The 14191-nt window shown below is 31.5% G+C and overlaps 1 protein-coding gene across 5 annotated transcripts in view; it reads right to left on the minus strand.

The window, feature by feature from the left end:
- LOC136969066 (nuclear factor 1 A-type-like) overlaps positions 1–14191 on the minus strand; it is a 127699-nt gene that overhangs the window by 34881 nt on the left and 78627 nt on the right. For 4 of the 5 annotated variants that reach the window (XM_067263154.1, XM_067263158.1, XM_067263153.1 and 1 more), the window contains one exon: positions 4950–5012. The exons of the other annotated variant lie outside the window; for it this stretch is intronic. In XM_067263154.1, the coding sequence (XP_067119255.1) occupies positions 4950–5012 (63 nt within the window). The remainder of the gene's footprint in view (positions 1–4949; positions 5013–14191) is intronic. 5 annotated transcript variants of the gene reach the window in all.

The raw sequence follows: 14191 nt of genomic DNA on the forward strand, positions 1-14191 counted from the left end.
TCAGAACATTAAACAAAGCAATGTTATTTAACTCAATCACACAGAACCTTGAATAGCAGCAAAAAATGTTTATTCAACTGAATAAAAATACTCGACAATTCTTCAGGCTAGCGTACACACACAGTAGTAAAGTACTTAGTAGAACCAAAAATACTCAGTAAGTAATCCACGAAAAGAAACAAAAACATTAGTCCTTGTGATTATTTACTGGAGATTTTTTGGTTCTACAAGATGTTTTACTACTGGAAAAAACTAATGTTTTTTGATCACTTTTAAAGACTGTTAGCTATAAACATCACAAAGCCCAAGGTTTTTAATAATAAGCCAAAGGTGTAAAGTAGCCAAATTAATATGGCAATTGTTTGGCTTATTATTAAAGATTGTGTATTTACAAACATCAACCTGACAAACATTCAAGTTTTGAAGCAGATCCATTAAAAATAATCAAAGATGTTAGCTGTTATAAGGTCGTGTGTGATTGAGATATACTGAAGCAGTTACTTTACTAACATTATTTTATTTGGAGGTCCTTATTACTCGTAACAAAAACTTTTCATTATGAATTTGTAACAGATTCTTTACTTTAACATAAAATAATTAAGCAAGCTGTTTGATTATTTTAAATTATCTTACTGTAAAGATGAACAGAGAAGCACTTACTAACTTGATTCTGATTACAATACTTCAAAATAATGCTTTAATTGAGTTTAAGGGGAATTATATAAACATTTTAAGTTTTCACTTCTTAAAATTTAGTAAGTAAATGCAAAAATAAATAAAATGAGCAATTAAGCTTTCTGTATCTGGTCTTGAATTTTGTTTATCTAACACAGTTTGAGATTAAAGAAAGACGAACGGACGGAACATCAAAAACACACATACAAACATTTTAAACTTTGAACTAGTTTCTGAACATTTGTGTTATAAATACTTTTAGTCATTTTGATTTATTAAAAATATTATATAATAATTATAGTATTAATTTGATTCAATAGTTCATCCAATATTAATTATTTTTTCAAATTTAAAATCAAATTTTACTTTCAATAATTTATTGAAAACAAAAGTACCTATATTGACACTAAGGACATTTAGTAGTATAATTTGATTGTGCGCACACTATTGTGTGAAGTGGCTCAACATTATTATTATCCTAAAAGATCATCTTGCTTCGAATGTTTTGTATACTATCGTAATATTTGTATATATTCTCTTCTGTCCATTTTAAGTTAAGTTTTTATTAATAAAAATATAATAAACTTTGACGAACTTAAAATAAAGATATTTACAGGTAGTTTTTCTGATATGACAAAGAACATATTGTGTAAAGACTAGCCTATCTATATATATTCATTATACAAGGGTGTCCTGAAAGTTACTGCACAGTGAGAAATTTGTAATGGCATTAAAGTTATTAGTCTCTTTTGCAATATCATATGTATTATCCTGCATTCACACTTTGTGGTAAGTGCTCTCTCACAGGTGTTTTGGTTTTCAGAAGACTTTGCCAATCACACAGTCCCCATGGAATCTGGTCCACTAGGTCTCTGCACCTCACGCCCCCAAATTTTAAGACCTTCAATGACATTTCTGGCATTTTACATAAGAGAAACTGCAATGTCATATGTAAAACTTCACTTTTCATACTCTTAAGTTTTTTCCACTACACAATAATTTTTCGGACACTTTGTATAACTCTACATAGAAATAATAAATCATAGATTTTACAATTTTAGTGTTTCACTTGTCTCGTTTCGACGACTGCTTATACTTTTGGCATAATGTACTGTACCTGCGATTGAGTTAATTAATATTTTCAAAGTCTTAGTATTTCAAATTTTCTAAAATCTTTTATTAATCTACAGTCTTAAAGATGACTTATTTGAACAAAATCACTGAAAAACTAATTTATTTAAGATTGACTTTCCAAACTTCTGTACAGTTTTCTGTGTACAAAAGCAAAACAAAATTTATGATATAAAATAGTGTATTGAAAACTAAAAATTTCATTCATTTAATTTCAGTTCAATTTCTAAAAAGAGAAACATGATAGAAAGTAGTTTTTGGAAAGATCGTATCATTTGAAAATTATCGAGAATAGAAATATACATCCATAAGCCCAATTCTTAGATTAACGCTAAACAATTGCCGGGTTACATTGGCTATATTAATGCTACTAATTACTAATTAAATGTCAAGTAATTTGGCCTAGAGATAGATGTTATGCACTGTCTCCTAATAAATTTAATAATTAATTAATTTAGAAGGTTCTGGAAGAAAACAATCGGCACAAATTGGGACTTGAACTCAGGACTCCCACTTGCCACGTGGATGCATTGGCAGTAATGCTACCCAGACATCTGTCCGATCTATGCTTCCGGTTATAAGCCGTAGGCTCCATAATTGTTCCCAGTCGGCACCATGAATCCCGAGTACAGTTATATCTAAATTAATAGTTCTGGAAACAAAGATCAGACAGAAGTTTGGGTAGCACAACTGGCAATGCATCTACCTGCACAGCAAGTAAGAGTTACAGGCTTCGGTCCTGCTTCGGGCCTATATTTTTCTTCCAGCACCTTATAATTAATTAATTTAAAATTAAATTAATATTAAATTTATTAACCAATGGCTCCTAATACTTACCTCTAGGCCAAATTACTTAATGTTAATTAGTAATTAGTAGCATTAATATAGCTCGATGTAATCTGGCAATCATTTGGCATTCATCGAGAATAATTAGTCTATTTGTAACTCTTAACATAAAGCTAAGAAAAGTGTATGTTTCATACCTAGATTGTGTTTCCTTCATCGTCCATTAACTGTAACATTATTTTTCCCAATACTTATTTGCATGCTCTTTGTGACAAATGACTGTTAATTTGTAAACAATGCCTTGTAGAAATCTCCACAAACTTATAAATTTTGCCTTTATTTGCTCAAGAGCCCCAAGTTTAATAGCTCAACTTATCTCAACTTCACTGTAGAATAAACTACCATACTTTCCGGCGTATAAGACGACCCCTCTTCCAACGTACACCAAATAAAAGTAAAAAAGAAAAAAATCAGATTTGATTTCAATATGGTAATTTTAATTCAAATGCTTATGACATGCAGGTACTTGGGTTAAAAAGTCATCTTATATGCTGGAAAATACAGTAGATGACTTACTTTTCTAAAACTTATTTTATTGAATTCATGTTCTGGGATTATACAAAATAGTAACTAAGAAATGATGCTTATTCCGACACAAAATCAGAGTAAGAAATGATGTGGTCAGTACTACATCCTAGCTGCCTTTTACACTTCTGGGATCCACTTCAAATAATCTTTTTTAAATTGAAACCAAGTCTAAGCCACGCAGAGGCAGATTCTGAGGAAAAATTAGGCCTCTACCGAGATGTTTTTAATGCTTAAGGCAGGCAACCTTTATACAACTAATTGTTAAAAGACTTAATTTTAATAAATTAAAGAATTGTTTGAATAATTTATTGAAGTTATCCCAATTTTGTTGAATTTTATTTTTACTTCTTTAATACTTTCTGAACAGGTTCTCCTGTGATATAGTAGAACTATAATGTTAAATGTTTGTTAGTGCAAAGTAACAGTACACCGCGAATTAAATGCTGTGCTCCAACTATTTCTATTGTAGAACTGAAACGTAATAGAATCAACTACACAAGAAATATAGAATGATGCTAGTCTTTACTATGAAAAATAAGGAAAGAATCAAAACCTGGGGAGTAGGGGGTAGTCTTGCTCCCAATGTCAGCAATAATTATATATACAGGGTGTCCATAAAGTCAGTGTGCAATTTAAAAAAAATTTACAACTTTATTAGTATTTGTGATAAAAAAAACTTTAAGCTTTCTAATACTTCTTACAATGTTTCTAAAGTTTTTTCTATCACAAATACTAATAAAGTTGTAAATTTTTAAAGTTGCAGATGGACTTTATGGACACCCTGTACAAGGGTACTTTTGGAATTTAGAGAAATACAGAAGTACAAAGGAGGAGCACAAGGAATAAGCAGAATATGGAGGAGAGCCAGCATTCTTCTTGACTGGCATTTTGTGTGAACAATTGTTAGCAACCATAGTTATCAGTCGGCAAAATTAGTCTTGATGATAAATGTCTTTATATTAATTCTATGTGACTAGGTGGCTAATAATAATATTAAAGAATAAAGTAAGTGCTCTGATTATAAATCTTTAGAAAATTATATCAATTATATATATACACAATACACACACAATAAAAATTAAAAGCTTTGTTTAGATCTAATAAAGTGTTTTACATTCTTATCAAAATTTACAATATAATATACAAGTTGTAATTTCAAGTGAAATATCAAATTAATTGTCAAAAATCTTATTAAGTTTATCTTTTTCTAGTTCTAATTCTTCCACATTGTTTACTTGATCAAAAAGTAAGTTATTTTAATCATTTATTAGAATATAATTTTTAGAATAATTAATATTGGATGAACCATCAGGCAGTTTGGCCTTTCAAATATTTTATTTTAAAATACAACATGCAGGAATTTAATGAAACATTTCATCTTACGGCACAAAATATTTTGTATCCTCATTTTCTGAAATAAGTTAGTTGCATCTTTTGTAAACGCTTCATATAGATTTGAATGTAATCGCACGTAATGATCTAAAAAACATACCTCTGTTAAATATTATTAATTTTATAATCTAATGTCTCATTACGAGTGCGTCTCGAAAGAAAAAGATGCAAGTTCTCGTTCTCTTCTTACCGAAAGACGAAAAGTTCCCCCAATTCCTGTTCGTCCATCGACGGCTTTCACCAAGATGGCTCCAAATTATTAATTAACGTTTTGAAATATATATATCTATCCATTAACAACTTAGTAATAACAGTTAATTAAGAACATTTTTCAAGAATTTCACGGCTTAGTTTTTGTTAGTGGGAGGTATATTTACCTTTGGACAACCTGTACAGCTCTGTAGATGTGAATACACCAGTGGCTAGAATGGTATTGTTATCTGTAATGTATAAATATCAGCTCACAGTATTATGAGAGTTGAAAGTTGATACATTACAAATTACATGCTTTGCAATAGATATTTTATGTGAAAGGGGGGAAAATACCAATTGCAGAGCATACACTCAAGAACTACTTAAACATTGAAATGCTAGAAAGTTATATTGAAATTTAATGATAATTAATGCATGCATATGTTAAACAAGTTTTTAGTAGGTTATATACATGCTATACATTAACAGAATGTTATATTAAATTTATATAAATTTATCCAACATCTTCACAACAGACAAATACTACATAACATTTTACACAGAGAAAGATTTTTTCAATCAGTATGATGGAGCTCTCGACACTTCAGGAGACTTAATTGAAATATTTTCCCAGATAAAGTACAGGTTTGCATTTTATTGTATATAAACAATTATATACAATAACATGTATATACAGTACATTTTAAATAGCACATGTTATGAGTCTGTATTTGATGTTAATGTTGACAAATTTTATAAAATGTAATTTGTAAATATTTTCATAATACAGGGTGTTTGTAATTAAAGTTTACATTTCAGATGTGTATAACTTGAACTAATCGGTAGAATAATTTTACACTTCACAAGATGTCTGCGGTTGTGGAATTCTATTTGAAAATTAAAAAAATTAATTACAAAAATGTCCACTTGAGTGGTAAATGGTGATGCAATACCATTGTGACTATCTCAAAATGTCTCAAAACATCCCGAAGCCTGATGTTTTAGTAATATATGCCTACCTCTAGTACGAAATTATTTACAGCTATTATCTGTAAGCCCACCAGTGGCAGAGCAGTTCTGTCACTAAACACTGGGAGTTTGGTCGCGGGTTTGTGCCGTGCTTGGACGGGGCTGGCCACGTGGAGTTTTCTCCATGTTTGTAACACCTGAACAGGGGCCAGTTTCCCTTATAAGACCTCCCAGAAAGCATTTCCCCTCACGTAACATCGCACCCCAGAGAAGGCAATGGGAAACCACTCTGGCTGTAACTTTCCCTAGAAACACCTCGGCATATTACTAACTTACTAACCTATGCCAGGTGTTGCCGACATCAGGAATCTGATATGGCGTACACAGAAGAAGAATTATCTGTAAATAAATTTACAGATAATAGCTGTAAAAGTAGCTCGATTTAATCCAGCAATTATCTAGTATACAGTATGATGTGTTGTTAAGCATCAGCGTCAGCTCGATATGCCAAGAGTCCCCAGACTTTAAATTCTTAATTTCTACCTGTGGACACACGCATGCATAATTGAATCCATTGAAAGTGTGTAATATCTGATGTGTTAACAAAAATTCAGCTCAAACGAGAGAGACGTATCCATACGTACAATGCCTTAACTAGCTTTACATGCATCCTGTATATGATTTTATTTTGACTCCCTTCTTTTTTGGGGAAAAATACAATAGAAATTGTATGATTAAAGTTAACCCAACCATGTTATCCAGACCATGTGGCAGCAAAATTTAAAACTAAAAATATAATACTGATCCAAGTTTTTTGATACCCCATTTCAGGTCCTCCCTTTGTTCTGGATGCCATACCTGCACACCTGCCTAGTTACAACACTGCATATATATTTAGAAGAATGAATTATCTATACATGTTGGATTTCTGAGATTATAATGTCACATTTTTCAAGTAAGTGTTAAATATTCCAGTGTATTGCAACATTTAGAACACCCCGTATATGTACCGTATAAAAATTTCGACATGAATCCGAATCTAAAATACAAATCAGTAGTGCATAATGCAAATTTAAAATTTTGAAATTATCACAAATACATCTAGATACTTAGAAATCTTTAAATAATCACAAATTAATTTGCATTAAGATTTCTTCATTGTAACATTTCCTTTTTATGTATACAAGTACTTTATCCAGAAGAATATTTTGATTATCACTAGGAAAACTATGTATTATGGGATCATTCTTCACTGTTTGACCTTTATTGAGCAAATAAGTGACACTTTCCAAACATTTGACATTCTGAAAAGTTCATTTACATGTGATGTAAGAAGCAAATTAGAAACTTATTTATGTAATGTTTGGCACTGTAGAAAAAAGAACATTAAAAACAGTTTTAACATGACCATATCAAAATGCTTTTAACTTCTACTTATTTTTAAACTGTACTCCAATTGATATTGGCAAATGAGAAAAAGCATTTGGTTTTATGCTACTAGTTTAAGCAGTTCAGTTTATGTACTTAATTATAATATTTAATTAAAAAATATAATTAACTTTTTAATTTACATAAATGGAACATCTATATAAAATAAAATAGACTTTTCACAAGTGAACTTTTGCACAAAACAAGAAAATATAAAAGATAAATTGTCAAGAACTTGAGTAAAGTTTCTAAAATAGTAAAAGGCAAATTCTTTAAATCACTAGATTTTGGTGTAAATATTCTAATGGGACTGTATTAGAGTATTTTGAAAATAATTTATTCATTATATATTTTAATGTAAATATGCTATCAAGCATCTGTAAGCTCAATTATATTTGAGCTAGAATTAAAAAAATTATTAATCATTAGCCAATTAAATTGCAAAATTTATCTGGTTCTGAAATATTTGACTATTGGAAATTTTGTTGTTTACATTGTACACTCCCCAAAAGTGAAATCGCAACACAACGAAGAAATGTGCATAGCCAGATGCCAGATGCAAATTGCAGGATTGGTAGAAATGACAGATGTACAAATGATTACATTTGCACACACATCGGGTGATGATGTACCCAGTTTTGGACTATAAAGACCAACAGTTGGGTCAGGCCATAAATGTGATTATGGCAGATTAACTTTCAAAGAAACATTGAAAATGCCTTGGAGATGACAGCAAGCTAACTACCACCAATTAACAATGGGGTTAGAAACTGCACAACCTGAGTTTGTCAATGAGCACAGTTGCCACATCTGTTGGGCATAACATGAATATGATCAACAGTAATGCATGACAATGGATGCAGGAACATCTGTGAACATACTGAAGGAGGAGTGATTGCACTGACTGGCAGATTTGCCAAATGGCCTATCAGGACTCATTCTCCACAATACCTGACATCCAAAGCCACCCATTGCTGTCAACAGGTGCATCTGCGTCCATTTAAGCCATTTGCAACAGGTTTTATAAAGTCAGGCTGCATGCATGGCAACCATCAACTGGTGCCATTAACCACTCAACACAGGGCTGCATGCTTGGCATGTTGTTCAGTAGTCCAGTTGTGATGATAAACTGGACTACTGAATGGCATCCAGTATTGTTTACAGATGAATCCTGCTTCTGTTTGTGGAGAAATAATGGCCATGGACAACTGTGATGGTATCCTGGGGAATGTTCCCCAAGACCTTTTCACCTAGCCCTTTTCACCAAGTGCCACACTGATCGCACACCAGGCATCATGGTTTGGGAAGCATCGTGTTCAATCAGCAAATAGCCCCAGTGCACATTTCTGGTATTCTGATAGCAGACCAGCACATTAAAAGACTTGTGGGGCCTGTGGTTTGGCTACAGGTGCAGTACAATGGAAATACAACGCCCAACTGCATGTCACGCAGCAAACTGTCACCAACATGAATGGAATTCACATTCTTCTCTTATCAGCAGTTTCTACAGATCTCTCTTCCATCAAAACACCCGTGGGACGTCATCTGACATGAGGTGCCCTGGGGATCACCGTCACATACCATAGAGTCTATGGTATGTGACGGTGATCACCAGGGCACCTCATCTAATACGACGTATATATCGTCTATGGCATAGACAATATATACACCATATTAGATGCAGCTTGGCAAAAGAAATCTAAGGCAATCATTAATTGCCTCATTGATAGTATTCCTTCCCATATAGCAGCTTGTGGGGGCCTTATTCATTACTGAATAAACAGGTGTCTGTTGCATATCTTTGTTCTTTTAATCATTTCCATATCTCTGTCACCACTATTAATCTCGCAATGTACAGTACATATGGCTACATGTACATATGGCACATTGTGTGACAATATTCTTTCGTGGGGTTGCCATTTCACTTTTTAGTAGTGTATTTTAAGTAAGAAAATGTAGCAACAGACTGAATAAAACTTATTATATTGCATTTATCATTCATAAATCTGTGATAATAAAAACTAATATGTTCTACAAAATTATTGAAACAGAATTTATTTTATTTTTTCTTTTTTACTAGAAACCAAAAATTTCAGAGCATATGCTCCAATATTGCTGCCAGCTAAGAACTTATATCTTTGGGAAAACTATAATATAAAAAAAAATTGAAAAAAGCAGTAAAAATTCTTAAGAATTTTAACATTTCTCAAATCATTCTTATAAAAACAAAAGAGAAATTTAAAAATTTTTCTATTATGATGTAAATTTCCTGAAGATAAATGGAAAAATCTAAAAAAACACTGAGTTATTTTGACTATTTTACACAAATAAAACAATATGTTGATTAAATATGAATAAATTTCATTTGGAACTAGGACAGTTCACACATTAATGCCAGCTTGCCATGCGGGACAGCAGCTTTTATACTCTTATTGCGTATAAGCTTGACTTTTTTCGAAGCCCGCTTTGGATCTGTTTGAGTCTAAATGGAACCTTTTCTACAAATGACAGTGACTGATCCCAACAGAAAAAAGCAGCCAAGATGTGGTATTAGCCAAACTATGTTTCGTACCAGCATACAGTTGAGTACGTATGCTGGTCTGAGCACCTCTTGGAATAAAGGATTAAAATTTGCTAGAAATTTAAATGAATTCGGAATGATCTTAGAAGAAATGACCGATTCCGTGTCGTAGAAATGTTGAGCGATAATTGACCAATTACGGAAATTAAAAATAATTATTTGTAGAAAATAATATTACAATAATTTGTAATTTAAGATAAAATAAATATTTGTCATAATCTTAATAATAATATATTAGACAATTTTTTTAATATTGACTATAATAATAATTTTAAAAGATTTATGAACTTTTTCCTGTTTCAATGTGAAGAGTACACTTGTGAAATTTATTAAATAAGTTAAGTTTCGTCTATACAGAGAGTCAATATCATACTCATATAAAAACATTTAGAAAATCTGATAATTTAAATCAATGTTCCTATTTTTGCAGTTTAGATTTCTTGTTAATAAAGTGCAATATAAAACTTAGATGGAAAAGAAGGTTATATTCAAGTTATAAACTTAATTGAAGTAAATTCTCTTTCAAGTAATATAGTTGCAATTGCTTTTGATACTGTGGCATTTTGAAATAATTCTATACAGCTTAGACTTTACACTGAATCAGTGCTTTAAAATCTTTTCATGTCAAATACACCAAAACATTATTCTTACCATTGATAGCATTAATAATGTTTAAAGTAAAGATTGGTTCTCTTGCTAGAAAACTCAATAACCCACATACAAAAAATTGCTTGGATGTTGGAGGGCCATTTTCAACATCTGCTTTAAGGAGACCTTGTTTTATGAGAAGGTAAGTGCATGTAAATTTTCATAGAAAACCATTAAGCAATAAGGAGTAATAGAAGAATGTTTGGATTCCTAGCAAGAGAATCATCCCGTATTCCTACCAGTGGACTTAAGATGACATTCTTTGGGGAGCAGCTTGATGAACATCAGATATGATTAAAGTTGATTATAAAATGAAAAATTTTTAATAAATTTTTGCCAAATTTCTGCTTATCTTTGTGTTTTTAAAAGAAATGTAATAGTAGTATTAATGATTGATACATTCATAAAAATCCAAAAGAAGAATATAGAATGGAATGACACTCAAAAATACAATTATTTGTGAGTTAGGTACGAAATATTCCTATTTACACCAGGTTTTCTGAACAGAAAAGCCAATTTTTATAACACACCGTTCATTCAATTCATTCTGCTTCTGTTATTCTTTCCTCCTTTAAAATTCTAAATTACTCAAAACTGATATCCGAAATTACATTCTTTAATAAACACACACTATTTAAGTCTTTTGAGTTTTCTTCTACTTTTAAAAGAAGAGCTTGTCTCTAAATTTTTGAATGTAAGTAACAACTAAAGTGATTTCAATCTTATCAAATGTTAATAGTTTTGGAAGAAATGTGTAAAAAATAATTTTTGGATTGTTCTATCATCTCTTCTATTCTACTATCTGTTTTATTTGTTTAAAAAAGTTAGTGCATATTTCTTCGTTAAGAAAGATGAATTTAGATCATGGTACATCTACTTATTAAAAATTTCCCTCTACAACAGTAATTAATTATCTCATAAAACTGATAATTACTTTCCATAAAATACAAAGTGTTAAGCACTGTTGCTTTGGAGTCAACAAAAACTATACAGATAAATTTAATGCGATCATTTGGCTATGTATCAATAAATTTAACTATGCTACATGTATGGATGTCTTGAAAGATATAAACAGAATCCTTGCTATGCTATATATTGTAAGTAAAGTCTAAAAACATGCCATAACTTGTCTGCAACTTATGATATCCAGTAGAAATGAATTACATGTTGCATTTTGTGAGTCTTTATATGGTATTACTAAAATTATCATTTTAAAAGAGTCCTTCTACTATGAAGAAAAACTATTATTACAAATGAAATTACAAACTGCACAAATAGATTTATATAGAATGAAAAATTAAAACCAATAGTCCTGATCAGTGGTGGACCCAGGGAGTAGGTCAAGGGGTCCTGGCACAAAAAGAAAAAAAAAAAAAAGGAAAAGAAACACTAGTATATTTTTCAGAAATAGTTTCCTAATTAAAATTCATTTTTTTTATTAATATTGTGTTGTGTGTTCTATTTCTATATTACTTATTACTTAGCAATCACATAAGGTGGGAATTTTATTGAGTTCACATTAAAAACTTTATCCATTCAACTCAGCTTTCCAAGATTAAATCTCGAGTGTGGCATCAGTTCAGATATCGATAATCCTGGGTGACACTGGCTCCGTGATATTAAGAAAATATCCAAGAATGATTAATTCAGGGAGCCAATGGCCTGAATTGAGTATTTTTGGATACATTCTTAGTCCTAATATTTTGATTAATTAAAACTCTGTTTTAATTAACTACACCAGTATAATAAGTCCTATTTATAAATAAGGCCTACGCAGACAATATAAAAACAAAATATGAAATATTATGGGTCTAGAGAGACAAAGAATTAATGATCAAACCATGGTTTGGAAGCCATAAGTGGCTCTTCTAGACACTTATTGTGGCTCCTGTAAGCCTACTTATATATATATAAAAAAGAAATTGTATAAGTTTAAATTTATAAAAAGTTTAAGGGCTGTCACCTATTTCTAATAAGTGATATAAGACTTATTGTGACAAGCTTTGGCCACTCACAATATATAGAAAATAGAAATAGCCCAAATTAAAACGCCTACAATTAAAAATTATCACAAAAAAAAAAATCATGATTTAAGCCTGTTATTTGTCTCTCCATTTTTCCATTAAGAAGAAACTTGCAACTAATAATGTGTGCCAAACTTATCGGAAAATCAATTACAGTAAGCAGAATAGTAATTTGAAATGATCACTGTTTTGTTTTGATGCAAACACTATGCTTGGTATCATTGTTAGTCTCTCAAAATTAAAGTAAATTAGATATTTTATTAACTAAAATGTTACTCACAAAAAACCTTTAACTGGTGCATAACACACAACATCAGTCACTACAAACATTTTCAAAACCCCTCCTGGGTTCTTCTTCAGGTAAAAAATTGACTGGAACGATTTTCGAAGACGAAAACGAACCAAATCATGTGCCGAACAGCATTGAACATTGAAGTTTTACGTATGGCCGAATGTCATTTTAAAAATATCAATGTCACAAGGCATGATGAGAAACAAATCGTCAAATCCCTAACATAAGATCGAATGTTATTTTAAAATATCGATGTCACAAGGCATCCAAGGCATTTATTTTATACACCTGGTGTGCAGTTGTTAATAAAATAATGATGAACATTAAAAGGAAGGCTAGTTTTCGACTTGGACCTCATGAGAAAATTCTTTAATTTGATATATTCCTTTTCCTTCTACTCGCGCGGAAAGGGATGTATCATTACCGGCTAAATTCCGGTGGGTCCGAATTCTCACAATAGTCTTTCTTAGAATGGCTTAACACAGCATTTCTCAAATGTCTTGCTTGTGCAACTGTGAGAATCGGAATTATATCATTTATTTAGCGTGAGAAAGTGTATTTATTTTTCCCTATTGTTTACTTTAACGGAAGACAGAAGTGACACTGTTGTGCTAGAAAGGAAAATCCACTTCCCTTCACAAGTTCTTATCTCCAATTTTGACAACCATCTGCATATCTAAATCCCTGTACATCCCATTAGCAGACATAAATCCATTAATTCTATTGATCGAGAGATACGATAAAAAGGGCAATTTTCCACCATTTGAGGCAGTCAATAGAAATCCAACATTGCCATATAGACGGGCAGATTTTCAAAAGTGTCACATAGGAGACACGCTGTTACGTAATTGATGACCTGTTTTTGTGCTGAGAAGTAAGCATCTAGTTCCCTCACTCATGTCCTCCTCCTTGAGCCTCGACCTCCTCAATGATTCTCCGCCTATCGTCATTCAGAATAAGAAGACTGTACATGATGAAACGATGGATATAAAGTGACAATTAAACAACTTAACAGTTTTATTATAAACTCTCTCTCGCACAATTAGATAGGGGTCTAGTATCAATTTATTATTTTCTTTTATATTTTGTTTCGTTTGTTTTAAATGGTCTCGTTATTGAGCTCAACTCAACACCAAAGTCTTAACACGGGTCCACAATCCCTCCCTCTCAGAAAGGTATTTAAAATTTAGTCATTAGCGTGTCTAACGCTCTAATTAGGCTGGTGTTAGGAAAAAGTGACAGGTAGCTCGTAAGAACTTCCTGTCTCCCAAATCAAATACTAAAAGCCCATCCTAGTGACAACGCAGGCAGATCTTTCTGATCTGAGGCCGAACAAGAGTGAGAAACATGCTTTCTCAACTCCGGATTTCCACACAACCCAATATATATCTTTGTAATGGTTCCATGACCCAAATGTTTATAATATAAAATTTGCTATTTAATGTTGTTAAAAATTTTCAGTATATAACAGATGCATATATTGTT

Source organism: Centruroides vittatus, unplaced genomic scaffold, assembly GCF_030686945.1.
Source record: "Centruroides vittatus isolate TY-2023 unplaced genomic scaffold, ASM3068694v2 contig_17, whole genome shotgun sequence".
In the NCBI taxonomy this organism is placed as follows: domain Eukaryota; kingdom Metazoa; phylum Arthropoda; class Arachnida; order Scorpiones; family Buthidae; genus Centruroides; species Centruroides vittatus.